Source organism: Orbicella faveolata, unplaced genomic scaffold (genome assembly GCF_042242905.1).
Source record: "Orbicella faveolata isolate gen_17 unplaced genomic scaffold, um_ofav_v1 contig_1, whole genome shotgun sequence".
NCBI classification, from domain to species: domain Eukaryota; kingdom Metazoa; phylum Cnidaria; class Anthozoa; order Scleractinia; family Merulinidae; genus Orbicella; species Orbicella faveolata.
Genome location: NW_028301536.1, coordinates 14492202 through 14519171, shown reverse-complemented (window position 1 = coordinate 14519171; position 26970 = coordinate 14492202). Strand labels below are relative to the sequence as shown.

Genomic DNA, 26970 nt, shown 5'->3' with positions numbered 1-26970 from the left:
AAATACAAATACCTGCGACAAGAAATTATTTCAAGCAAACCTTGCAAGCACGTGCTTCGAGTGAGCTTGCCAAGGTAAGAACTGTACACGAAATCAGTGTCTTTTGTAGAATAGACTTAGCCTTTTTCTTCTTTGAACATGTTTTATAAAACGTTGGTAAACAATTGGGAATTTTCGAATATTAGTCACGCTTTCTCCACTCATCAATAAACGTCGGCATTTAGAACTCTCACTATCGGAGAATTCATTCGACCGATGGTGACTTTTTGTGAAAGGAAACTTGCAAAGGACTGATAAAATTGAGTTCTTTCTCTCGGAGAAGAGGAATTTGATATTTGCGCATTTTGCATTGAGCGCTTATGACATTTTCGAAGTATGTGTTATTATCAGCAAAACAAGATTGATAAGAAAAGCCAGGGCGAAAAGCCTGTATACTCAGTATTTCTAAAAGCAATAGCATATAGCTCATGATAATATTTCATTCTTTTTCCAGGACTGAGAAATGGCGATAAAACAGACTAGATTCCATGGAGTGGTGTGATCCTTGACACGATAACTTCAGGTAACTTGAACTTTTATGAGTCTTAATCTCGAAGTTTATATTCTCCTTACGGGTTACCATAAATTTCTTTCGTTGCTTGTGCTGAGAAGGTTGAGATGTCTTGGCAAAACGATTTGCTAAGTTAATGATTTGACTCGCTCTAATCACAAATAGTATCTTCTTGAGAAATCAATGATATTGATTAAAATGCCAACATTATCAAGCAATAACGTGGCCTTGATGGGCTTGAAAAGGAAGAAAACATTTTCGTGTAGTCTTAGAATTTAGGTCTCATTTTAGTGCTGTACAAATCTACACTCCCAGAGCTTGGAGAAAATAACAGATTGAAATTGTTTGTGCTGTTTTTGTTGCTGGCACATGTTTACTTCAGCAAGGCTCACCGCTGAACTGATAAAAGCAATACTTCGCACGATATCTTCAGGCGATAACATTATACGTTAGTTTATCTTCCAATGTAACCGGAATATTTCCTGGTCACAAAAACCCTGATGTATTTAGTCTATTTGCTTACGATGTTTTCTTACTCACTTTGTAGACTGGTATTGCTGTGGTTCCTCGTGGTTTGAAGATCACAGATGCCCTTCTGATCAAAATATGAATACAAAGGTGAGTTTATCAACCTTCAATGTACCAGCTTCATTAACTAGCGTTGGAGGTCATGATGAACAAACGGATCGATATCAAACAGCACGTGTTTGCAAGGATCAACGAAGATTTAAAAATCAGTTCTCCTCTAAAAGGGAGAATAACATCGAGTTTTTATTGCCGGTGGCTTTTGTTACGACAATGTTTGTAACAATTCCACAGCTGTCATTCCGCCAGTAGACTTGTTCGGGGCAACTCATTTTTAGACGTTAGAGAACGAACTTATCAAACTGAATTATATTTTTCGTGGGGCCTTCATCTTAGGATAAACGAATATAATCAAATATTCTTGCTGACGCGTGCCACTGTCGTTATATCCTCCCCTCCGGATTTGGGTGACCTTGAATGACCTTTGAAGGGCGCACTCTCCGTGTCCGCCATGTTGGATTTTTGTTGTGATGCAAATTAGCAATGTGATTTCGGTAAACAAATTACATATTACATATTCGAGCAGATTCCATCCTTGGTATTTATGGTTTGCAACCAATCCCGAGAGATCAAAGGGGTGACGGCCATGTTGTAAACTCATTCAATATGGCGGCGATAAAGTCTTGTGGAAACCAAACTTCCAACGGCTTCGTTTTTACAGAATTAAAATAAATAATACACTCAAATTCAAAACACTTACGTCGCTTTGGAAGCCAAAAAGCTAAATATTAACGATTTGGTAGTTGACAATTAAGAGAACACAAAGAAAATAACTTTTCTTACAATTGTCTTTTGCTCTCCCAAATATGAAGAATCGACATTATCATGAATACATGAAAACGCGAACAAAATGCAAATTGTCTTGCCGTAGACAAGTGCACTGACAATAAATCATCAATGACCGTTGATTTCATTCTGGGGTGGCAAATTATTGAGCAGACTTTTATGTGCATATTTACAATTTGTCTAACCATCAATGCATATTTAGTCGCAAAGTGTTGACACAATCTTTTGCTGATTTACTTTAGCGACTTCTTGCTGGGGCTTCTGGTGGACTCTCATTGGCGGATTTCCGTGGATTGTCTTGGACTCTTATGGACGCACGATGCCTGCTAACATGAAGAAGATTCTGGATAGGTGAAGGACAATAATTTAGATACACCATGACTGATCGACAGTCAATTTCTCCTCACAAAATCAGTGTATTTTAAAACAGAAAAGTGACTGGAAAATCTGTATCTTAATTGTCTTGCTGTACCGCCAAATTCTCGCAACTGTTGCTAAGAGAAACGTTTAGGAGTTAAGAAAGAGAATTCATATCTTGAACTTGAGACTGAACGGACTGAATAAACGTGGATCCATGTTATTGAAACCACAACCGAAAAATGATTTCTTTAGCCGACCATACGCTCAATTTAACTTTTTGGGAAGAAATTCTTGTTTGCTTGTCAGTACTGTAGTCAGCTGAAATTGTCTCGAATCTCGCCACATTCGCTGTTTCATTACAGTCAAAGCTCACCAATCGTTCAACGAATCACTCATCTTTGAAAACTAAAAGCTAGCGGTTAAGTAGTATTTTCCGAGTCGTTTCAATTTGTAATTTTGATTTGTTTAGCTGACCGTGCACCTAAATTATATATATATTTTAAGTTTTTTGAAAGAATTAAATTATCGATCGCTTGTTTACCACGCAGTCAGTTGGAATTGTCTTTGAATTTCACCAAATTTCGCTGTTTGTTTGGCCAAACCGTGCAACTAAATTGTTCGGGTTTTTTCAAGATTTTTTTGAATGAATTAAATTTTCGTTCGCTTGTTTACCAAGCAATCGGTTGGAATTGTCTTGAATCTCGCCAAATTTCGCTGTTTGATTAGTCAAATTCGACAAGCCCTAAATTACACAGAAAATCTTAATAAGCACATGCTGGTGTAGTAATATTATTTTCCTTTTTGTCTCGATTTAACTCTTACTCAAGATTTCTTTTGCTGACCATGCAACTCAAATCGCTTGTTTACTGCGAAATCAGAATGAATTGTCTTGAATCCAGATTTCGCCATTTGTTTACCTTTAAAATTCGACATATGCTGAACTACACAGCTTTTTTTTTGGAGCAAATTTTTCAAACTAAAAACTAGCCTATAAATCGTTTATTCCGAGTGGTTTCAATTTAGAACATGGATCCGCACTTCATTTGTAGCCAATCCTTTTAAAACTTTGAAGAAATATTTTTTGCAAAGAAGCTCTCAAGTAAGTCAACGGAAAATTACCTTCAAAACCCGAGTAAAAGTTTACTTGAAACTGATGTAAAAAAGCAACGAGTCAGTTTTGATTTTATTCAATGTTTACACGTAACTTCGACAGACTTAGTATACACTCGTTCGTAAAAATGTTCGTTAGTCTATAGTCTTAGTTTCGACTACTGTGTATTGTTTCTTAAAACTTGACAATTTGTGATTAGTTTTTGCCAGAATTTTAGTTAATTTTGGACGTTTCATCCTTAGATTTAGCATTTCTTCGACTTATTAGTTTTACTTCATTGACTCTTGTAATTACTACAAATAATTTTCAGACTTAGAAATGTAGCTTGCAGTAAAATGTACAATTGTATTAGCTGTAAACAAGTTTGCCTTAATAAGACTTGTAAATTAAAGTAAAACAAAAAACTTTACAAGTATTGTTTGCTTTATTTCTCCTTTTGTCTCTAATTTTATAAAAGAAATAAAAAATATTGCGCTTTTAAAAGGGGACTGGAAACTAGTCGGAATGTAGGCTATCTCTTTTACTATTTTTTGACTATGTAGGGTTGCCAAAAAGAAAAAAAATTCTGCACTTTTGAACAGAGTCTAGCCAGAAATCAAACACATACTTTGAATTTTGATGGGACAAATTCGTTGCACAAGGCAAGATTTTTCCCGCCAAAAGACTTAGTATATTTTTGACTCAAAACATGACACCATTCAAAAGCGCAGACTTTTTTTTCTAAGGACAATTTTCCCGCAAAAAGACAGGTTTTTTTCCGACTTTTTTTGGTCCCTTTTTAAAGCGCAATATCTTCAACTAAGAAAAATTTTCCCGCCAAAAGACTTAGTGTTTTTTTCGACTTTTTTGGTCCCTTTTTAAAAGCGCAATGTCTTCAACCTACAAACATTTTCCCGCCAAAAGACTTAGAATTTTTTTTTTGACTTTTTTTTGGTCCCTTGTGAAACTGCAATATCTTTAACCATGAAAATTTTCCGCCAAAAGACTTACAATAGCGTTTTTTTTTCACTTTTTTATTCCTCGTTCGCTTTCAAGCGTAAATTTTTAATCCAAGACAATTTTGCCGTAAAAAGACTTGGCTTTTTTCCGACCTTTTTCTTGTTACCTTAAAAACGCAATTTTGCAGACTTGTTCCTCGACCACTTAAAAAGTACAGCATTTAACCCGGTCTTTCCCTACTAAAAGTGATTTTATTAAAATCTGCTTTGCCTTGCTTTGCTCTTTGGTGACTCCAATGAACTTCGTCTTTGAATCTAGAAGGAAAAATCAAATGCAAATAAGTAAATCGTAAAGCATTTTGTCCGTAAATACTGTTTTAAATCAAACAAACATACTAGTTAACAAACATACTAACTATCGATACCAGCTTGGCGAAATTAAACCCATTCATTACCAGTATTTCATGTATAGCTTCGTAAAAGACTTAAATCATTATCTTGAGGATTTGTGAAAAATTTAATTTCATAGTTACTTTATTATAACTTGACCAAACGCAATGGGTAATTTTGACAATTTGGTACCTTTTTCGAACTTTTCGATGAATAAAGTCTCTTTAAATATGCGAAATAAATCACTCGATTAAATAACAGCAAAATCTTGAAGAATACAAGTGTTTGGACTTAATCATAGCAACTTTAAGCCAAGTTTAGTTGACTTGAAGCAGTCGGTGATACTTGAAAGAGTTAAACAAAGCAAATCAGTGAAAATTTATGAAATCATTCTTTAGTATTCACCAAGTTTGTACTCAAAATATCGCAAAGTTGGTAAAGTTATGAATTTTCAAACAATTCAAGGTAAATGGTTTGAACCCAAGAGTATCTGTAGTTCTTCTGATGTGATCGTCAGGGTGAGGGTAGCTTAAATTTTCATGTTGTTATCACAGCTGTCCAAACAGTGTCTTCATGCAGTATGACCACGCTCAAAATATGGAAAAGGTTATCTTAAATCACCCAGCAGGCTCTCCTAATTGTCATGAATTAAAAGGTCTGGATATAAGATGGTGCACGCAAAGGACTCCTGTATAAGCTCAACGGGATGAACACAAAACTCATCGAATCCTAGCCCTTCCACTTCTTCATATCTTGTTTTTTTTTTTTGTGAGGGGGGAATCCTTTGGGTATTTGAATAATTTTTCGGGTTCTTATATGTGTTTCTTAGATTATGATTTAAAGTTTCACCATGTTTCCAGGGTAAAGTTGTCAATGTGACAAGCGATTATTTTTGTACAACATGAAGCTTTTTACAGTTAAATGCTATTTTTTTTAATTTTTCTCACTGACTGCAATATTCTTCCAAATTAGTTTTGTGAATTTCGTGGTATGTCAAGACAATAACTTATCTTTGAAACACCTCTCCGTTTGATGATTTTGTTCAAAACAAAAGTTACTAAGTTAACTACATGTAAATATCAATAAATAGCCAAAGTTCTCCTCCTTGAATTCCTAAACCAACACTTTTTAAGATCAATCCCACTAAAACGTTTCTTTTAGATGCTGGCACTGTGTGAGAAAGGCAATTTCAATCAGCAATTGCTGGAGTTGAACGGAAGGTACATTACCTCTGACATGTTTCATCACACTGACAATACTGATGTCAGTGGTTTTCAAGCAATGATTATACTTTTGAACAATACCATTTTTCTCCTAAAACATTTAGCCTGGACATCTGTAACCATCTCTTAAAATGTTTTTTTATCTCAGGTATATCAAATTCACTGAGACATCTATTGAGGAACAGGTGCAGTTTATCTCTCCCTTCAAATCAAAACGTCTCCACCTCCTTCTGGAAATTCCAGGTCAACTCAATAATTTCAAATTTTGGTTGGCAAAACCCTCCTCCCCTTTCGGGAAATCCAGTCCTTATTTACAGCTGTACAAGTCAATGAAAAGTTTTAATAGTTATACTGATGTAAACTTCTCAACGTGAAATGTACCTTTGTTAGCACAAGACTTCAAATTTCTTTGTACAAGTTCTCAAAGCATGTGGCCTACATCTTTCTATGAGAAAGCATTTATTGTAAATGGATTTTCTTTTCTAAAATAACGGCTAAAACAAAAACTAAACCAGGTTACATACACTTTCAATCTCCTTGGGACAATTGGCCATTTTTTTAAAAAATATATGCCACCAGAGACAGTTCCCTTAACAGTCATGTTGCCAAAATATTATTCACTGTTAATTTCACCAGATTTCTATCGTAGTCATTACATTAAACTGATCCGACACTGGCGCATCTACAGAGAACACGTCATGCCAAGCAAGGCAGAGTATTACACAGGAGAGAACCTTACTCGAAGTTGGAATTAACGACACAGCAATGGACAATTTGACAAACCCTCCCACATTCTGAGCACCACCTTATATCCATAGGACATGCTTAAGCTCTGACTGATCTTAGTGTGAAATTTTAAATAGTTGGACGTCACAGGGAGCTTTACAAGGAACTGGGGATCTATAATTAAGTACCTGGAAAACATGGTAACGAATAAAATCAGGCTTTTATTGTAATAATTAAAAGTTTGCTGTGAAATGTACTCACCATTGCCATTATTCAAAGATTTTTTTTCCACTCCCTCTTTTGTGAGTTGATCCATCTGTAATACAATCATCAAGAAACTGTTGTAAAAGCAAAATAGAGTCAGTTATTTGCTGCTCCATATTGGAGAGAAAACCATGGACAGGATTAGAGCATAAGTGAATCTAAATTAATCCACGTGTTCCAAAGTCAACTTCAGTATAATTTAATTTATGATTTGTTTGAAATGTTTAAAATTTGAGAAAACTATTGTCCTTTAGGTGATTTTGAGTAAACTGTTCACAGCCCTCTATTTTCTTGTATTTTTATTCCATCGTTGAACATGCAGATAGAGTCAGGAGATAACTAGACACTTGAGACTTGACTTGACTTACTGCTCTCTCTGCTCACAAACCCCATCCCCCACTCCCACGTGCTTCGTGCTCACTCCGCTCACTTTTTCCTTCACGTGCATAAATAGAGAGACTGTGAACAGTCTAATTTTGAGAAAGAAGTTCTATTTCTTACACGTATATACGTACAGCACAACTTTCTTGATGTAGATATTTGTTCAGAAATGCTAAGCGATTCTGAATAATGTTTTGGTTTTGTAGTGGATGAATTCTATTAGCTTCAGCATACTATAGATTAAGTCTTGATCTTGACGCACAGGCATGGTTGTTCAAAAACCCAGATACCTGGCAGTCAAAACTATTAAACCACAAGCTTAAGTACTTGACTATTATGAACGTTTTATTTTTGAAATTCATATCTATTATAAACACACTTTTTCAAAAAACTGGCTGTCGAATATCGAATAAGCTACTTGTTAACATAGCTTAGCCAACAGTTCTAAGAACTGCAAATCTCCGCAGTCACTCAGTACCTATCAACAATGTCACGCAATCTGTGGTGAACTTTCATCGTGTTATGTGCTTCCATGCTGAGGCCAGGGGAACAATTCAATGTAGAGGCCTGATAAGTTCGGAAATCCCATGGTATTTCTACACAGAGGTCAAGCATTCTCAAGCATTTCTGGAATTGATTATTATTGATTAGGAATTTTTGACCACCGGGTGTCTAGTTTTTTGAACAACCGAGCCCGTGACATGAGGCAAGATGTTTATAGTATGCCGAGGCTAAGAGAATTTGTCCATCAAAAAACCAAAACATTGTTTAGAATCACTCGGCATTTCTGAACAAATATTGAGTACTCTCTGAGCCGGTTTCGATTGTGATTTTTGAAGGCATTATTCTATACAAGTTGACTCCAGAGTCAGAGCACGAAAATTTTCTGTGCCGAAGCCTCGAGATTTTATGGTATGCCCAAGCTCGTAAAAAGCTAAAATAATAACTGGAATCACTTGACATGGCTAAACAAAGATCTACTGTACAGTTGTAAGAAGAATTAAATGAATTATTCCATGGGATTTCTATATTAATTTCAGACTGCCAAGTAGGCTAGTTTTTTCAAAACACTTCCCGGCTGCTGGGTATCTAGACACGATGTCACTAAATATTTGTTTCGCTTGAAGTTTTCAGAACTCCACTCACAAAGTGCACTCGCTGGTTCAATTTGAGCTCCTTTGACTCTGTCAACACAGTTAAAATTGACCAATGAAAGAGTGCTTTTGCTCGAATAAACAACACACACACTCAAGTCTATTCCAGAAAACAACTCGGGTCTTGATGAGCCTATCCAAGTTTCATACCCCTTAAATAAAAAATATTTCAGGCAAAAAATTAAACCGAAATAAAGGATTAATCCCACGCCAGAAAGACTAAACACTGAAAAACAACCTGGATAATCTTGTTCAATGCTTTGAGTCCCACAGGAAAAGTGTTCTGATTGGCTCGTCCCAAATATCAACAACATTTGCCTACATCCTAATACAGTATGGCCAAAAAATACTTGTGGCACCAGAAATGTTTACTTGTGCAAAATCGAGCTGAGAAAATCTGAGAATTTTTCTGGGTAACCTGCTGCATAAACCTTAACACTATATATAGCGCTATATAGCTGCCATCTCATCAGACTGACGTTTTCACTCATCTAACTCATTGGCAATGATGTGCCCTCTGTGACTCAGAGGCATCCAACAAAATCTTTTTGGGACACTAAAATTGCACCAGAATCCAAGTCATGGCTCACAGATTTTCAAACTTTTCCAGGGCCAGCACCCCATTCCCCCATGCAGCAGGGGGTAACCTACTTTGTCACTCAGCCTTCCCTACATAGCCAACTTTATCGCAACCAAACAGTCCTCTGCCTGCTTTGCAATCTCCTCCTGCAGCTTTATTTCAATTTAAAAACCCTGGGTCAATGCTTAAAACTTAAAATCTTTGATTTGCAGTTTTCTAGCAAGTTAATTGCAGTTTTCTACAATAAATTGTTCTACATTAAAACTAACGCAATTTCTTTGCTTAGCGCTGCCAAATGATGATGGAAGATTGATTTATGAAGTTATAGCTGAAAAGTCAGTTGGATACATGTATGGAGTAAAAGGTTGTCCCAATACCAAAAGCCCCAGTGGCCATATTCCTGGCTCACCCAGAGTTGGAATATCATTAACTTAGTTTGAATGGTTTGCTGTATTGCCCAGGGTGATTCAGAGGTAATAGTTTCTTGGTGCAACTTACACACTGGAACTGTTATAATTGGTAGATATTTTATTATTCTAGTAGGTTAGGCCAATGTAAAGTCTTCTTTGCAACTTTTATTTGCAGACCTTCTTATAGGGTGCGATAAAAAAAATAAATTAATATGCAAAATTTTGCGGCTGATTATGTGATAAGAACAGGCTATTAGGCGATACATGTAAATCATGCAAATTATGCAATTTTTTCCCTGAGCTATTTCAAGCATATTTAACTAGGTTTTATAAGAAAAAAACCACTTTTGAGCTGCTCTAAAGACAAATTGAAAGTAAAGGAACAAAAATTAACCCTCTAGATACATAAATTGCTCTCTTAGATAGATAGATAAATCGTTTAAAACGATCTTAAAAAGACTCAAGGTACTTGTCCACCACGGACTTCCGAAGATGATCAATTCATCAGAACATTGCATCTTCAGCCTTTCATCATCATGGAAGGGATATTTTCTTGCTCTATCTATAGCAGTTGGTGCGATTTAGTCAATTCTGTCAAAGAAACAGCAGGTGTTTTCACTACAAGCTTATCCAACAAGGGTGTTAACTTTGAATTCCAAGAAAGCAGCTACATTTTGCCATCAAAATAAACATCGCTCCGATCAGTTACAGTGTCACAAACCGATTGAGATAACTATCTATAATTTGTTGCTTTCTGGTGCCAGTTGGGCTGGGCTGAGAAATAATTGTATACTTCCTTCAAACTTCATAGACGCAGAGCAAGAAACAGAAAAAAAAAAAAGAACATTTCCAAATATACTGTATTTTCAAAACTGTTTTTGCTTTAAACCAATAACAATGAACTGTGAATCACCGAGTTCTGCAGTACTTGGATTTTACAGTCAATTTCAGACCATTTACTGTTGCAGGGAAATGAGGTCCAACTACATTTAATATTTCATTATGCAAAAAAAGGTTTTCAACTCGAAAACAGTACTGATGAATTAAAACAGGTTCTTTCGTTGAAGTTTCTTTTTTAAGAAGTATTAATTTAAGAAAAATGTAATAAGTTATTTGTCACACAATTTGTACACATCTAAGTGGGCTTACTGCAGTGCATCATTGGCAGTGTACTACAGAAGAGCCCTCGACCAGCTTTTTGCTGGCTACTTGTTGGCTACTCGCATCGTTGTGTAATTGTTTTTGTTGATTTGCGCTTCGTTTTCGAGAAATAACGTATGCAAAAAAAATCAGTTTTCCAAGCGGCATCTTTTGGAGCGAATCCTTAGAAGGTGGACTTGGACGTGACATGAACTTAAACGGATACTTTTAGCAGCTTCAACAGCACATTTTTTTTTAAATAGATGTTTTTATTTCAGAAAGAAGTAGAAAAATAGACCGGAAAAAAAAAATCGAACTGGTGTCACGACAAAACAAACTCGAATCCAGCCCGTTCAGCGCCTTATTCACTTGCACTAACGAAGCAACAGTAAGAGAATAGCGTAATTATATAAATAATAAAACTAGCGGCAAATGCCACGCTTCAGTAACCTCATCGTTTAGCAAAATGAAAGGTTTCTTTTGTTTTCATTCAACAAAAGATCTCCAAAAGATACCCTTGGAAAACTGAGTTTTTTGTATTTTGCATACGTTATTTCTCGAAGATGAAGCGCAAATCAACAAAAACAATTACGTAACAATGCTTTTCATGTCAAAACAAGTCAGTCTACCAAAAATTAGCTCGATACTGCAAAAAATAAAAATCGGCCCAAAATGTTACACGTATATACATGTACGCCCTTTTTGCACGAAAGCCTTCAATTGCTATGTAGTGTTATAGACGGATGAGAATGCAAAATGTTCTTTTAGTTACTCAAAGACAGGCATGTAGGATTGTTACTTGTGCATTGGCCGAAAGCCGTCAATGCAGACTACAACTAATTTGCCCCGATTCTGTTCCAATTCTGTCTGCCTATTTTGTAGATTAAATACTCCAAGTTAATCTCTCAAAGAACACATGGTACAAACAACTTAACATACTCAACGAGAAAATTTTTGTGAAATCAGGAATGTCCAAGCAAAAATCCATGGAAAGTCAAAATAACAAGCTTCTTCATTTCAAAGGAACATACAGAAATCGATAAGTTTATACCAGGTTTTTAGTTCACATACATCTCCATGTGATTGCCGACCGAGCAGCTGTTCAATTGCGCGATGTTAAATTTGCTGGTTTGTTCAAGATAACTTCATCCCAGTATGATTCTCAAGTCTCTGATAACTCTAATAGTTTTGTTCACATTTCACTGCTAGTTGCTAAAAGGCACTAAACAGTTACCTAACACACATCTGTTTCCGCATATCTTGGAATGAAAATAAAAAGGCATGGAAATAGAGAACTTCAATTTTGTCAATTGAAAGTGACTTTCTTTGAAACAACCTTTTCATTCATTTCATACACTTGCCGGTAAAAGTCATCTGTTTTTACCCCCACTCCATTAGCTTCATCAAGTACCCAGCAACTCCCTCTTGAGGATGCAACCATGACTGTGGCTGTCAAATTTCCATAAAAATGGGACAAAAACTGACCAAAAATGACACATCTTTTCTTGTCTCAGTTGCCCCCAAAACAAGTCAGATCTTATCTCCAGCCACAAGGAGCATGGGGGAGCATGGCCCTGTATCCCCCTAGAAGCTCGTGTCCTTTGGACACTCAATTTGCAAGCGCTGGCTACTTTAATTTTTAGCTGATTAGTTTAAAATCTGTGGAGAACACTGCATTGGGCGAGTTTGCTTCGCAATTTGAAGATAAAAGGGAGATACAGTACCAATCAGAAGAAACCTAACAGGGAACGCGTTTAATACATGTTCGGTCAATTTTTGTCCAGCCGGCGATCTTGAGAAAGTGACAGAACAAATCATCTTATGTCTTTTTTTATTTCTTTTTACATGCACTAAGCAAGCATCTTCCCTGCATCTTCTTGTCCATTTCATGTTCATTGCGGCCATTTTGCTATTGTCAACAAGCTCAACTTATGTCCAAATAAGGAAATGGATGGACGAGTTGAGTTAGACTGGGATTGAAAGGTTTCCTCGTGAAGAGCTAGAGAAACAAAACAAAACATCGATGTCTTGGTCGACCTTTATTACGGTGTTGCTGACCAACTTTGCGGAAGGATTGGCGAGGATAACGTTCAGTCTTTACTGAAAATTCGCCTGTGAAAATAACGTCAGTAAAGGTATCACAAAATGCTCACTTTGGCTTTTTGTCAATACTGTGCACCGCTCGAGTCCTCCAGCCAAGTTACTGCCGCATTCGCCGCACAGTTTTCGCCGATACTTCAATGTTAAATCTTTACTAAAAGTATTTGTGTAAATACAAGAGCCCAAAGTTTGTCTTTTGCTTACATTTTTTCATCAATGGTGTTAAAAGCGCTTGGCAAGCTGGTTTACTTCTTCCCTTCCTTGGGCAATCACACAGATTGCCAGTCGCTTCGTATTGTTTCGGAAAAAGGAATTACCCGGAAAAAGACTTGCTATAAACTGGCCTTGAAGTTACAATACCATCTTCCCGTATTTTTCGAGTAACTGGACTCATATTTTCACCAAAATGTAAGTTTCCTGTCCGTATTCTCGCATAAAGGCAACAGTTTTAACCCATTTTATGAAATGCAAATGAGTGGCGCTAATCTTGTAAATGAGTTCTCGGAAACCTCGTTCCTCTCACCAAGTTCCAAGAACACTTACAGATGGAACGCTAACAGAATGAGAACAGAACAGCACAGAACAGATACAGAACGGGAACGGAACGGATACAGAACGGATATAGAACAGATACAGAACGGATACAGAACAGATACAGAACGGATACAGAACGGATACAGAACAAGAACGGGGACGCATGTGGAACGGAAACAGAACGCGTTCGGTCAAGCGTTCCCTGTTAGGTTTCTTCTGATCGGTACTGAAACGTGTACTATAATCAGCAAAATCGTGTTTTCTATGAGTTGAAATAAGCTTAAATATCAAATATTTTAGAAGAGGGACGTACTGTTTATACACTGTATTATTAACAGCCTCAGGGAAATATTTAGGATGGGAACGCAAGAGTACTATCAATATAAATTATGAATCAAGCAGCCGGGCAAAGTTCTGATCACAGGCGGTCAATTTGGCCTGTGCCCTGCACTTCTCCCTTCTCTTTGGAAAGAGGAATTGCATGACAACAAAAGTACAGCTAACAGCCAGAAAGGAGACTATCCCGTGTACAGTTCCTTATGAGACTGCCAGTTTAATACAGGTAAACATGTTTGCAAACACTAGAGAAGAAACCGTATTCACCTGTTGCAATAAAACAGAATTGCTTTTTCCCAATCTTTTGTAGCCTCTTTCATCATCAGGCATCATCCACAAACTGTTGAACATTTAGAAGTATTTTAATTACACTGTATTAAAGAACTGTAATCTTCCTGATGATATTGAAGATCAGGGCAAAATACTTGATATCATGCACTAGCAGTCAGTTGTCCCCAACTGCTCCTGGTTGAAAGACACCTTTTCTGAATGTCTTTTGCTCTGTGGTTGGTAGCAGGATTTTAAAAGATTGACATAGAAATCCCAAAACAGAGTGCATCAACCACTTGTGTGGAAATGCTATACTGTCTTCTAGAATTATTATAGAAGACAGTTTCCCTCTGAGGTCTAAACAGAGAAGGGATGAGGCAGTTCTTTTAACAAGGAAACAATCACCACTGCACAATCAAATTTATGACTGAAATTTCCAAAAACATTTCTGTCAGTTCTGGATACCAGTTTTTATAAAGACAAAACAAATTCAGTTCTTTACATTGACAGTTTTGCTTTGTGCCATCCACCAGGCACGAAACAAGGCTGCATCAAAGGGGAAGCTCTAAGAATTCTCACAAAAAACTTATACAAAATAAATAATTTAAAGAGAAAATTCAGAGAGTCCACAGGAAAATAAGGAATATGACTGATTAATTTAACTGAAAAAGAAAACTGTACTTACCACTTGCTATGACACAGATAACTCCATTCTTTTACAGTCGTCAAGTTTGCCTCTTTTAGGTAGATGAATCAGCCATCCAGAAACTGCTGGAAAAAGCAAAATAAATCAATCCTTTCTTGCTAGTTATCAGAGAGGACAGTGTTACACCCACTCTGTGGGAAATCGAAAGAATCTCCATGGTTAAAACCCAAAATTTCTGGAAATTAAGGGATTGTTTTGGAACACTAGAGGAGAAACTGTACTCACCTGTTGCAATGAAAGAGTTGCTTTTTCCCAATCCTTACGCCTTGCTCCATCATCATGAATCATCCACAAAGCAATGACAGAGGTATTTTAAAGAGCACATGAAAGAGTTATGTATTCTTTCCAGTGACATTGGAAATCTGGACAAAATGAATTAAATCAAGAAAATTAGAAATGATCACCACAGCAGAGTATTTGTTAAAACTCTTACAATCTAAAATTCAGAATAGTCGCTCCACTAATGAAGACACAAAGTGTCAACATTGTTCATGCATTTTCATGCAATGCCTAGTAAAGCCACAAGGTGGTCTGTTCAAAAGCCCTCTTAGATAACTAAATGACAGATTTCCCTACCCATTCATATACCTCAACTTGTGAAATAACTACTCTTTCATATACTTGAAGCCTAAAAACGGTATCCCTTACGGGCGGATCCTCCCTGTATGGGCCATTATAGGTAGTCCCCCCTCCCCCCCGGAACGTACATAGCCGCCATGCTTTTTTCATACATGTACATTGGATCGATGTGTGCCATTTGAGCTGGTAGACCAAAACAAATTTTCCAAGCCACAAAAAAACTAAATTTAAACAGCTAAACGAATGTAATATTATATTTCAGGCCCATTATGAGAAAGGGAACCATCCACAGGCTTGCAAATCCAAATGCTTGTTGCAAACTTATGGCGTTTCGAAATCACTTGAAGGGCATTCGTTCGCTAGGACTTACCTTGATTTTGCCTCTTAAAAAATGCATTGTCCAGACAAGGCGAAAGGTATTTCGTATTCTTTCGCAGCTTGTGAGTTTCTCAAACATTCCAACTCCACGTAAAACAGAAACGTTTTCCCAATCCATAAGCTCCCCTATACTACTCCATTTTGAACCGGTGTCACAGTGATATGTGTATCCCCGTGATATGTGTATCCCCGCACACATATCACTAGTGATATGTGTATCCCCTCCAAAATGGCGACCAGTGATATGTGTATCCCCCACCCCCCTCCCCTCTACTTTAAAAAGCAATATCCTCCTTGAAACCGCTCTCGTCGTCCGGTCGCTTACTGGACGAACGACTAACCCAAACAGGCTTCAGTAAAACACAAATCTCAATTTTTGTAGTTGAAAAAGTTTACGTATCTGCTGCTGGAATTGTGTTCTTGATCCTAACTGGTTTTCTGCGAGCAGGATATAATGAATTTAAAGTTGAACACCAAATGGATCTAGATATATTTCAATTTGAGTTTCACGGCACCGGATTTCTAGGACGATATTAATTGCGCGGTTCGACGCGGTGCATTCTCACCCCTCGAGTAACGCATATTCTCCACTGTTCATCGCCTTGTTTGCATCTGAATTATTCGTGGAGTGAAACACATATCACGGCTTCGACCCGACCGCCATAAAATGATTAGTGGCACTCGTGTATCCCCTGCACCCGCTTTTCAGTTCGACTTTTTGTAAGATATGTTAAGTCTCAAGCTGTATTAACATTGCTATACTGCGAATATTGCTAGCACGTTTCATAATATTCGACGTTTATTCTTCGGCAGTTAGCCTAGATTACGGCTGTCTTCAGGGGATACACATATCACTGCGCCATGTAATAATTAGTGATATGTGTATCCCCTGCATGCGGTCGGCGACGGTGTACAACCGAGGTCAGTGAAACTCCAGAAATCCCAAGCTATGAATAAATGCCGGGTGTGAATATTTCTAGCGAGCCAGTTTTGACAATGCAAATGTTATGGACATTTTTCTTCTTGGGTAGAAGGCCAATGTAACAGCTGTGTCCATGGGGATACACATATCACTAGTTCATGAAATAATCAGTGATATGTGTATCCCTTATTATCCCGTGCACGCGTGCACGCGTTTTTAGTGGAATTATCGAGTTTCAAACTTCAGTGAACCCAAGCCGTGTAAAAACGTCGGGTGCTAATATTGCCTGCAGTTTTGACAAGGTTGATGCGCTATATTATAACAGTTGTGTTTCTGGGGATACACATATCACTGCGCCATGAAATAATTAGTGATATGTGTATCCCCTGCACGCGATTTCAGTTTAGATATTTAGACATTCGAGTTGCAAACTCCGCAAACCTCAACCTGGGTATAAACGTCGTAGCGAGTAAGCAGCCAGCACGTTTCGGTAATAATTAGCCATTTTCTTCGATCAGGTAGACAGCCAATCTAACGGCTGTGTTTAGGGGATACACACTGAGATCACTGCGCCATGAAATAATTAGTGATATGCGTATCCGCTGTTCGAAGTTTTAGTCAGATATACAATCGAGTCGGTTGGAACTCAACCAAACTCAAGAAATCCTAATCTGCTCCGTTGGGCGCGAATTCATTTCTGGTTTCTTCTACTCTTTACAGAGCTCGTCGGAACCTCGCAACCGAGTCGCCATTTTGTTCGTTGAATGCCCAGGCGCGTATCAGTGTTTTGTGTATCCCCACAGGGGATACACATATCACTAGTGATATGTGTGCGGGGATACACATATCACGGGGATACACATATCACTGTGACACCGGAACAAGACAACACGTGCAGAAATGTTTGAATAAATTAATTTTGCATAATGTATGAAGAATTATTGGTCAAATGCAAATTATGAAAAAGTGCGCGAATTTGTTCGAAAAAGCAGAAAAAGGTTTTGTGAGAAACATCTTTCTTTACTCCTTTGTTTTCTTCCGGATTTTTTTCTCAAAAGTAAATAACAATGCCTGAATGGTTGCTAACAACAATACTAAAGAGCGCAACCTTGCAATCAATTTGATTTTGGTTCAATTATCTTCCCGGCAAAGTTAATTACAGAATAACATTATTTTGCAAGCTGTATGTACCCGCAAGACCGGCGTATGACATTTGCAGAGTACAGATGGCTCATCTTAATTTCTAACTAATATCATTTTCCCATTTCTATTACCGAGAGCTAACCATAAACAAGCTAACCTGAGTGATATTTATGTTAATAATACACATGAAAAAATTACTCGATTCTGATTGGCTAAGAGCAGTGCAGTTCAAGTGTAACACCAGTGCAAAAAGTGTAACATCAGTGCAAATTACACATCGAAATTCTGGATTATGATTGACTGTAAGAAAATAGCAACTTTTCTAAGAAAATGATATCATGTAAAATGATGATGAAAATTTTGTGCTGAAACTTTGAAAAAAGTTTTCTCAAATGAGAAAAAATGGCTTCAAGAAAGATCTTCCGGCACTTCCTCCGCGCGAATTTTTTCACGTTTATATTATTAATAAGTAATCATACGGTTTTTCTCGTTCAATTTGGAGTTAGTTTGCACTTGTGAGTTTTTCAAAAAGCTGAAATTGCACTCGCCGAAGCGGCTCGTGCAATTTCAGCTTTTTAAAAAACTCACTCGTGCAAATTAATTCCAAATTGAACTCGAAACCGTATGATTACCTATACTAACCGGCGGGTCTGTTTAAAACACGAAATGACGAAATAGCACTACTGTCCAGCTTAAATGAATGGTTTGACAGTGGTTTACAGCTCTCAACTGGAATAGGGTTAACCCTGCATCTCACATTGGCTCTTACCCGTGGTGCCATTTCGTCATTTCGCCATTGCAAATATTTCAGCATGCTGATTGGCCAAGAGTACGTCAATTAATCCCAAACAGTGCACGTGCAAAAAGATGAAATTGATCGCAAATAGTTCAAATCGAGGGCAGAAAGTTGAAATTATCTGTCAATACAAATAGCAGCTATTTCGACCAACATGCAGTTTGAAGTCTGCAAATGTCATGCAGCACAACTAGTTTGCAGGCGAACATTCTTATCTAAAAGCTCTCTTCGAATTTTATGTCATGTCGGGTTGCTACTGTTTAAATAAGACCCCAAAAGGACAATGGCCAATTAAAGTATGATATTGGTACCATAATTATCTGAAATCTTTTCCGTGAGAGTGGATTGGGAAAGGGTGTGTACAGCTTAAAACAAAAGAAAGAGAGATAATTAATACCCGGCACGAAAAAACTGGAAAAACCTAACGGGAAACTTCGTAAAGAAAACGAACAGTAGTTAAATTGAGTGCTCTGGTGAAATTTCTTCTTCTCTGTAAAAACTAACGTAGAAATCGTTACCAAGATAAACGAAGACCAGGGTTGCTTACCATTTACAAAAACCATCCGGTTGGAAATTTCAGGCATAAAGATTAAACAATTGCATGCGACGTTGCGGGAGAAGGAATCGCTATAAAGTATATCCACATCAGCTAGAGAGACTTAAAACAGCAGAAAAATAGCATCACCTCAAATCACAGCCCATATTTTCTGAAGCTTCCCAAACGGAATGGCACGAACCATTTGATTTTCCAACTGGAATTTCCGGTTTTCCCATGTAAATGGTAAGTGCCCCAGATCAAACGTTTATCATGGATTTAAGAAAGGGTGTGCAAAGCTTAAACCCAAACAAATCTTACGACAAACAAGGATTGCAATGCAACATATTTTTTTAATAACATGCATCATCACTTATTTAAAGACAATGTTTAATGCATTACTGACGCTTTTTAAAAGCTGATTATCAAAGGTGACTGTAATAGATTATTTCGATGCTGAGTTGATCTGAACTTTGTAGAAAAAACTTCAAAAGTACTGCACTGCCAGTTAATGAATATAAAAGTTCGTATGGAGCCGGTTTTGGTCAAAGAAGAAGCATGATGGAAAAGTTTCTGATTAATGGAATAAAGTCCAAACACCACTGGCATTCCGAATGCTCTAGACGTCTTGTTGTTTAGCAACATAATGCCCCGGTGAAAATTGCAGGCTCAATAATTTCTCGGCCAAAATTTGGCTAAATTTTGCTAAGTGTTGTTTTTTATCCTTCATCTGTGTTGAATTCTCACAATTTGAGCGATTTTAACCCAGTAGTTCTGTCCGTGATGAGAAAAGAACAAGGAAATAAAGTCTCTGGAGTTCCTACTTTCGACCGCCTTAAAAAATGGCTCGAAAAGACGGATTGTAAAAGGAGGCAGGGAGGAAACTTGTAGGGGAAATCGGGGGAAAGGGGAACAGGGGAATGGGGATTGGAAAAATCAAAATAGTTTCCTTCCCCATTTTGCCTTGTCGTCCTCGTCATTATAATTAACGACGGAAAAGTCGAGTCATTTTGTAAGAGAATCGAATGCCAGTATCCAAGAGATTCTACTTTGATAGCTAAGGCTAAGAAGGCTCACATTAGGAGAAAACACATTGTGGTGATAGAAAAACAACATTAGGTGTTTCTCGTATTCCATCATAATACTTTGTTATTGATCTCAGGACCACGGCTTACGCGTCCAGTGGTGCTTGTTCTCCGACTCTAAATGTTTCTGATAAGAAAGATAGACGAACTGGGTTTTTTTTTTAGCAAGGCATAAGCTAATTAGAACAGTATGTAGTATAGCTAATGAACTGATATAGAATGGAGTTAGTCTCGTCACCATTTGCTGCAAGTAGTGACTTTATTCAAGTCAAGCTGCATCCAACTCCATATCATTAGCCTCTACTTGCAGCAAAATGGTGGCGCCGGCATAGATTCAAATTGAACAAACTGACATTAAATTTAGGTCGAAATTTAGCGTCTGATTAAAAGTTCTAGGACTCATGATAATAAATGTCATCATTTGTAGAGTGTTACAGTTACAAGAAAGTCCATAGAGGGTTTCGGGTGAAGTGGTCTGTTGCATCGAAGTAGGCTTCAAGCGTTCCTAGTGCTTCTACCTGCCCAGCTGATGATAAGCGCTGGCATGGGTTTTTAGTGTTAAAATGTCCCTGACATTTGCTTTCAGCTGGAGTACAGGAAACAAGATTCGATGTTCGTTAGCAGTGCCTCCTTGTACCAGTACGTGACTTATGGTAAACCACTGGCATGTGTTTACCGTTGAGAAGGCGCTGATCCTTTCCTTCTTGAAGGATCTAAACAATTTCTGATGGTTCTGAAGCTGTGCCCTCCTTTACCTGCACATGCTTAGATAATGGTAAACCACTAGCTTCTGCTCTCTCTGAAACGGAGCTGATTGGCGTTTTCTTGGAGGTCTAGAAGAAGATGTGATGTCCCTCAGCAGTTGCTTTACTGTATCTGAACATGCCCGACTGATGGTAAGCCGCTGGCCTATGTCACCTTCAAAGCGAAGCTGATCTTTGCTAGAACAAGATTGCTCCTTGACAGTTGCTCTCTGTACCTGTTGCACGTGTCCAGTTGATGGAAACCGCTGGTAAACGACGCTGATCTTCTGTAAATGTTGCACATGCCCATCCGATGGGAGCTGCTCGTGCTGGCAAACGGCGCTGATGTTATCTCACCTGGAGGATTAGAACTGAGTTAGATTTTTTTTTTTTGACCGGTATCTTCTGGACCTGTTACACATGCACATCTGATGGAAAGCGCTGGCAAATGGCGCTTATGTCATCTGACTTGGAGACTTGGAACTGAGTTGGATTGTTCCTTGACTAGTGTCTTCTGTGCTTGCAAATGGCACTTATATTATATGACTTGGAGGCTTGGAAGTGAGTTGCATTGTTCCTTGGCCGATGCCTTCAGTGCTTGTTGCAGTCCAGCTGACGGGAACCGCTGGCAAACGATCCTGATGTTGACTTCCCGGGAGGCTTGGAACCAATTGGATTCTTCCTTGCTCTTGCAGGTGCCTCCCTGTACCTGCTGCGCATGCCCGGCTCATGGGAGGCCGGGACATGCGCCTCAGTGACGTTTGTAGATCCATGGATGGCGCCTGACCTGCTCCAGGGTCGGGCGCGCATCCGGATCTCTTGACAGCATCCATGAAATCAAACTTCGAGCATCTGTAAAAAAGAGAGGAAACAACCAATTAACAATCGCTAGATTATGGGAATGAAACACTTGTTTTATTTCAAGAAAGAAAGCAAAATCGATCATATTTTGGTACACTCGAGTATAAATCTTTTGTAAAAGATCGACAATGTTTTCAGTTCTAACGCGGAACAAAAGAAAACAGATAATCACTTGAATACGATTACTTTTCAAAATTCATAAGAAAACGTTTAAATCCAGTAACATCCTTTTTATCTCAACATTCCTACGATTATCAGATGGGTAAGACACGACTTGTTGGCCTTCGACGTCATTAGCAGCAGAGCACGCGAAATTGTATTGTAGACGAAAATATTGTTACCATTGGAAACGAGGAAAGTTGCCCATGGCAACATCCTTACAGAACTAACAATCGTAGTAAAGATCTTCTTACCCCTTGAGATGTGTTTAGGGATGGATGGATGCATGTACAAAGCCATACGGGGCTTCACAAAAGGCATCTCGCCGGTCAACATCTCAGCCAATAGGAAACCGAGCTGCCACACGGTGGCCTGGCTACCAAGGAAACAGTGGTGAGAATAGAACTCAGGTGGACAATAGTGCTGAGTGCCTGAAAAGAACAGAGTCAAAAAATAAGTAAGTTGCCGCAAAGTTTGTCGAAAAAGTGAGACAAAGGAAAGATCCTTTACCTTTTTCAGAGCTAGACAGAGCAGTGAATCGAAGAATTGAAGTATTTCGGATCGAATTTGAGAGGTTCTACGGAGAACGCTCATGGAGAACCTTGTACTGTGGGTCTTAGTGAATACCAGGAGCCATAAATCGGTTTCCCCGATTATGGCTCCTGTGATTACTGATTCATACACCCATGCTGACTAAGGACTTGATCCTATCAAAATCAGTCTGTGCTCAAAGTACAATCCGGGGAGTAGAGTTTGAAATTTGGAATAGTTACTTTGGTTTGTTTTAGCCAGTATCTAGCATTGTCTAGGTTTCGCGTATGTGCTTCAAATTATCACTCTTTGGTTCCTTGGGTTGCAATTGTTTGGGTTTCGAGTTATCGATTAATTGAAAAACTATCTAAAAACCATCGTGAAGGTCCCTCCTAGAGTTAAAAGGTATTCCCACTTAGTGACACAACAAGGCATTCTCATCTGTTGTACACCCCTTACCTACAAAGTGCCTGATGGGTTCAACTTGGATGTCATTAGCAAGACCAAAATCAGTCAGCTTAGCCTCCATTTTGGACAAATCAATTATGATATTCTCAGGCTTGATATCCTGATGAAGCACACCATATCCCTCGCATTGAATTGCGGCGTCCAGGATGTTAGTGAAAAACCGACGTCCTTCGTCTTCGGCTAGGTAATCACGCTCGTCGATGTAGTCGAACAAGTCCGAAGACTTCTCCGGACGCTCGAGGACAAACACGAAGTTGTCTTCGTGGGTGAAAACGTCCAGCAGCTCAATGATGTTCGGGTGGTGAACATGGCGCTGGTAGAAAGCTTCAGCTGGGAACTGTCGACCATTGATCTGCAATAAGGGAGGGGAGGGGCAAGGGTACTTAAATAAGTCAAATTCATTCAGTATGTTACAACCAGGGAGGGGAGGGTAAAGGTCACCCAGATTGTAATTTACTGCATCGTTGCTTTTCTTTCTTCGAAATACAACAAAAAAAACTTGATTTCTTGATTTATGAAAAAAAACTTAACAGAAAAGTGTTTTGGGAACCGTTCTGTCTTTGCATTTGTTACCAGCATTACACAGCAATAGTTACGAAATTCAAACAAAACCAAGCGACTTTACTTAATAATGGAAGAAGAACCAAACAAAATTGACATTCATGCAATTCTTTTACTCATTCGAAATTTTTCCTCTTTAGTTGTGCAATACCTAAAGCTCAATTTATCCAGCTGTCGTTTTCTTAAGTTTTCAGTTCATTTGCAGTTAGTTTCCAGTTCTTCACTTTCCTGTCAGCTGTGAGCCCTTGAAAGTTTTACGCCTGCTAGAGATCGACATCCGGATTCTCATAACATGATCAAGAAACTTCGAACAACTAATACTAAGAACAATGTACGGGACCGGCAAATAAAATTCCAACTTACCACTCTATAGTTCTTGACCCTGCTCTTGTTCACAAACTTGATGGCCACCTACAGAGAGAATTAACCAATAAGTTGAACTATCTGACTTGTCTTCCAGTCGTAAATGTGTGACTAAAAACCAAGCTTACAAAAAAGTAACGATCATTATATTCTGGTTATTCCAGTACAGGAGTAATTTTCTTTAAGTGATTTTTTTTATTATTTAATACTCAACTTGCGTATACATTTTAGATAAGAACACATTTGATTATATGGCAAGCTCAGTGAGCGGACAAGATGAACCGAGTCCTGCGTTGTGATTGGCTACCCGCGCGGACAAGATGGTGCTGCCCGCTCGGGATTACTCGCTGTGTCCCGCAAAAAAATTGTGTTCTTTTTCCATTATTGTCAAGATGGCTGTATATTGACTCCGTCTCTTTCCCCATAAGCATTGGCCAATATCAAGCCATCTTGACTGATAACCCATGTATTTTGACGTAAGAGTGACAATAATTCATAATTTCTACATCATAACAGCTTTGCCCTCATTATGTAACGGTAATGATGGTCGCTGAACCGAGAGATACTTAAAAGACTTTGCTTACCGGTAGATTGTCTCTCTTTCTTCTGGCGGCATAAACGTCGCCAAATCCTCCAGATCCGATTGGTTTCCCCATCTCATACGCTGAAAGACCCTTTTGGCGGGGCTTGCGCTTTCCTAAAAAGCAGTCAAAGAGAATATTATGGACCACGCTTCACAACACAGTTTTCTTTATAAATGGTTTGAACCCAGAAGTATCAATAGTTCGTATAGTGTGATCGTCCGGGTGAGTGTAGTTCTGAAAAGAACTGTTGTTGGTGACTGACGTTTCGACAACCTGAGCAGAAGTCATCTTCAGAGTCAAGTGAATAGTGTTTGTCAGTCGATGATGTTATAAGTCTGGTCCGTTGAACGTGATTGGTCCGTTTAGCCATGATGGTATTGGCTGAAAGACTCGTGTAAAGTTTGTCATCAGTCATTGGTCGGTTTTCTTTGCAACTTTGGGTTTAGCACGGGAACTATCAAGTACGGTAGTGATGGTTTGGCGGGAGGGGCAATAAGTCTGACATGTGTGCAGAGGGGGCGGGGATGAAGTTATCAGTACTGAATTTCTTTGGTCTCAAATTAAAAGAAATCTATGGTAACCATTAATGAGAATTAATATTTTGAGCTTGGAATCCAGTGTGAATTCATACCTCTACGTGTCTTTTTGCGTCTAAAATGGCCCTGGCTGGTACTCGCCGATGTCTCACTGGGCTCAACAACGACCTTCTCTTTCTCCTCCTCTGCAACTGTTTTGGTTTCAGTCTTTTTCTAGTAAGAAGATAGTTGTCATAATACATTACAGGCGTTTAATTTATTTATGCGATTTGGTATACTATAATGAAGGAAAGGAACGTTGAAGACCATAAAAAGTGTTTCTTCTTTATTACCATGTGTTCGGCATTCGAATAAGGGTAGAAATGTTTCTCGACAGGAAACTTCACAGTACAGAACATTAAACGTTTTCAACGCTTTTAAGAACTCACAATTGGTTCTGAAGTCGACAGGCAGATCTTTTTTGCTGCCGGTTTGCCTTCATGATCAGTCTCCAAATCAGACTCGCTATGAGCTCTTCTACGGCTACAGGAAAGAAAATGTGAGTACAAGTTCAAGCAGCGTTCAGTTGAATGCACGCGCAGGTAATTTTCATTGCACTCGCAGATCTGCATTTACTAACCTTTTGGGAATTTTTTCCGTTGTAAAGTTCACGGTCGCGTAGGGCTGGAAATAGAGAAAAAGAAGTCAACTTTAAAAGGGGTATTCTTTTTTAGCAGACAAATGAGATTTCAAAAGAAAATTCAAAACTGATGCGTTAAAAATACAAACTCACCTTTGAGTCAAATTCAAGCTTCTTGACTTTAGCAGGTGCGCACTCATATAAAGAATCTCTTTTTTGCCTGTCGCGTGATGATTGCGCGACCTCGTCGGTAACGGAAAGTCTTCGCTTCCTGTTTAACGTAGCATCCATGATGCTAAAAAAATGATTGCAGTCCAAATAAAATCTCTATGAACGATTTTAAATCCTGTCGAGAAAATACGTCCGCTTCTAAAGCACTACGATCTCTCGTTACGCATTAGCCATTTGTGATGTAATTTAATTGCAATTATGATGCTAGTTGCAGAGCGCGCGCTTCGCGACATCGCGCGCGCAAGATCTTCTTTTGTCTGATGGCGTTTTGTCCAGCAATAAACATGATTGCATCTTTTATTCAAAATTATGACTTACAACGCTGATATTGTTTTATATTTGAGTTCTAAGATTACAGGTTAATGTCCATGGATTCTCTCCTTAAACGAAAACGAGAAGACAGTAAAAGTTGCGAATTTTGCTTTGTTTTTCACCTTTGATTGATCATAGCTTCAACGTCTTCGAATGGGTCTCCTAAGAACTGATCATGCAGAAATAAAATGAAAGGAAATGTCTAAGTGTGGTGGATGAGAGGGTAGGGAGAGAAAAGTAGTTTTTGATCAACAAAGGATATATCCTGGAGAACAAGGCTGTTTTCTACTCAGTTTTGGCCACGCGTCTTTTTGAACCGCGAAACTGTGAATTTGAGCTTCGGAAAGGCCAAATGCCTGTCATAAGCGTCACATAAATAAACAAATCTTTGTTGCTCTGAACTCTGATCTGTTTGCAAAAGATAAATAGATATAACAGGGCAGTCAGTTGGTTCGGTTTTCCGAAGATAACCCGATGATTTCCGAAGATTAACGTGGGGTAGCGAACATTGTCGAGAGCCTGAATATTCTGATGAAGGACCCTCGATAACTACTGTCACGGACTTAGAAATTATTACATTAAATTTCTCGAGGGTGTTCCAAAAGGCAAAAATTTCAAATCAATCCGGTAATCGGCATACGTTTCTCGACCTTCTCTTCCAACTCTTAATATAAAATATTTTGCATTCAAGTAGATGGTAAGTGATGCTACGAGTGACTGAGCTGTTTTTTCTGTTTGGGACATTGCGTGACTCAATCAGTGACACTATACTAAACCAGATTTGCGTATATACGGTTGGTTCGGGGAGGCGGGGGGAGGGTAGAAATGAATCCTATTCGTTGAAGTTAGGGTGGTTAGGAGGGAAAGTAGTGAAAGTGAACCTCGACTTGATTACGAGAAACGTTGTGCCTCTGTTTCAAAACGAGTCCACGTGCAAAACCTTTCATATGAAAATGAGTTTGATTTGCATGAAAATGCATGGTTTCGCACGAAGACGCCTTTTGACAGAGGCAAAAAGCA

General features: G+C 38.5%; 1 protein-coding gene and 1 long non-coding RNA gene across 6 annotated transcripts; both read right to left on the bottom strand.

Moving 5' to 3' along the window:
• Positions 1-3070: 3070 nt before the first annotated feature.
• Positions 3071-16506, bottom strand: LOC110061387 (uncharacterized). Of its 5 annotated transcripts, XR_002297957.2 has the most exons (7): positions 15494-16506; positions 14770-14906; positions 14524-14606; positions 13836-13908; positions 6931-7007; positions 6325-6388; positions 3071-4645 (listed from the first exon to the last, which is right to left on the bottom strand). It is a non-coding gene; the product is annotated as an uncharacterized LOC110061387 (long non-coding RNA). The 5 variants fall into 5 exon arrangements; XR_016207720.1 differs by lacking the exon at positions 6325-6388 and having other exon boundaries at positions 14524-14609; positions 15494-16494; XR_002297959.2 differs by lacking the exon at positions 6325-6388 and having other exon boundaries at positions 15494-16494.
• A 4970-nt stretch (positions 16507-21476) lies between these two features.
• Positions 21477-25698, bottom strand: LOC110061374 (serine/threonine-protein kinase pim-1-like). The gene is made up of 9 exons (XM_089282249.1): positions 25561-25698; positions 25408-25451; positions 25217-25310; positions 24884-25001; positions 24253-24365; positions 23669-23716; positions 22736-23096; positions 22000-22176; positions 21477-21577 (listed from the first exon to the last, which is right to left on the bottom strand). Exons 1-9 carry the CDS (start codon positions 25696-25698, stop codon positions 21477-21479), a joined length of 1194 nt encoding a protein of 397 aa, XP_089138375.1.
• Positions 25699-26970: the final 1272 nt, after the last annotated feature.

What these genes read in the sequence shown, in the direction of transcription:
- LOC110061374 (XM_089282249.1), bottom strand. Translation starts at nt 25,698, where the DNA reads ATGGATGCTACGTTAAACAGGAAGCGAAGACTTTCCGTTACCGACGAG. An exon ending in ACGCAAAAAGACACGTAGAG is followed by an intron (nt 24,366 to 24,883) that starts GTATGAATTCAC and finishes ACTGCTTTTTAG; the next exon opens with GAAAGCGCAAGCCCCGCCAA. An exon ending in GGGTCAAGAACTATAGAGTG is followed by an intron (nt 23,097 to 23,668) that starts GTAAGTTGGAAT and finishes CCCTTATTGCAG; the next exon opens with ATCAATGGTCGACAGTTCCC.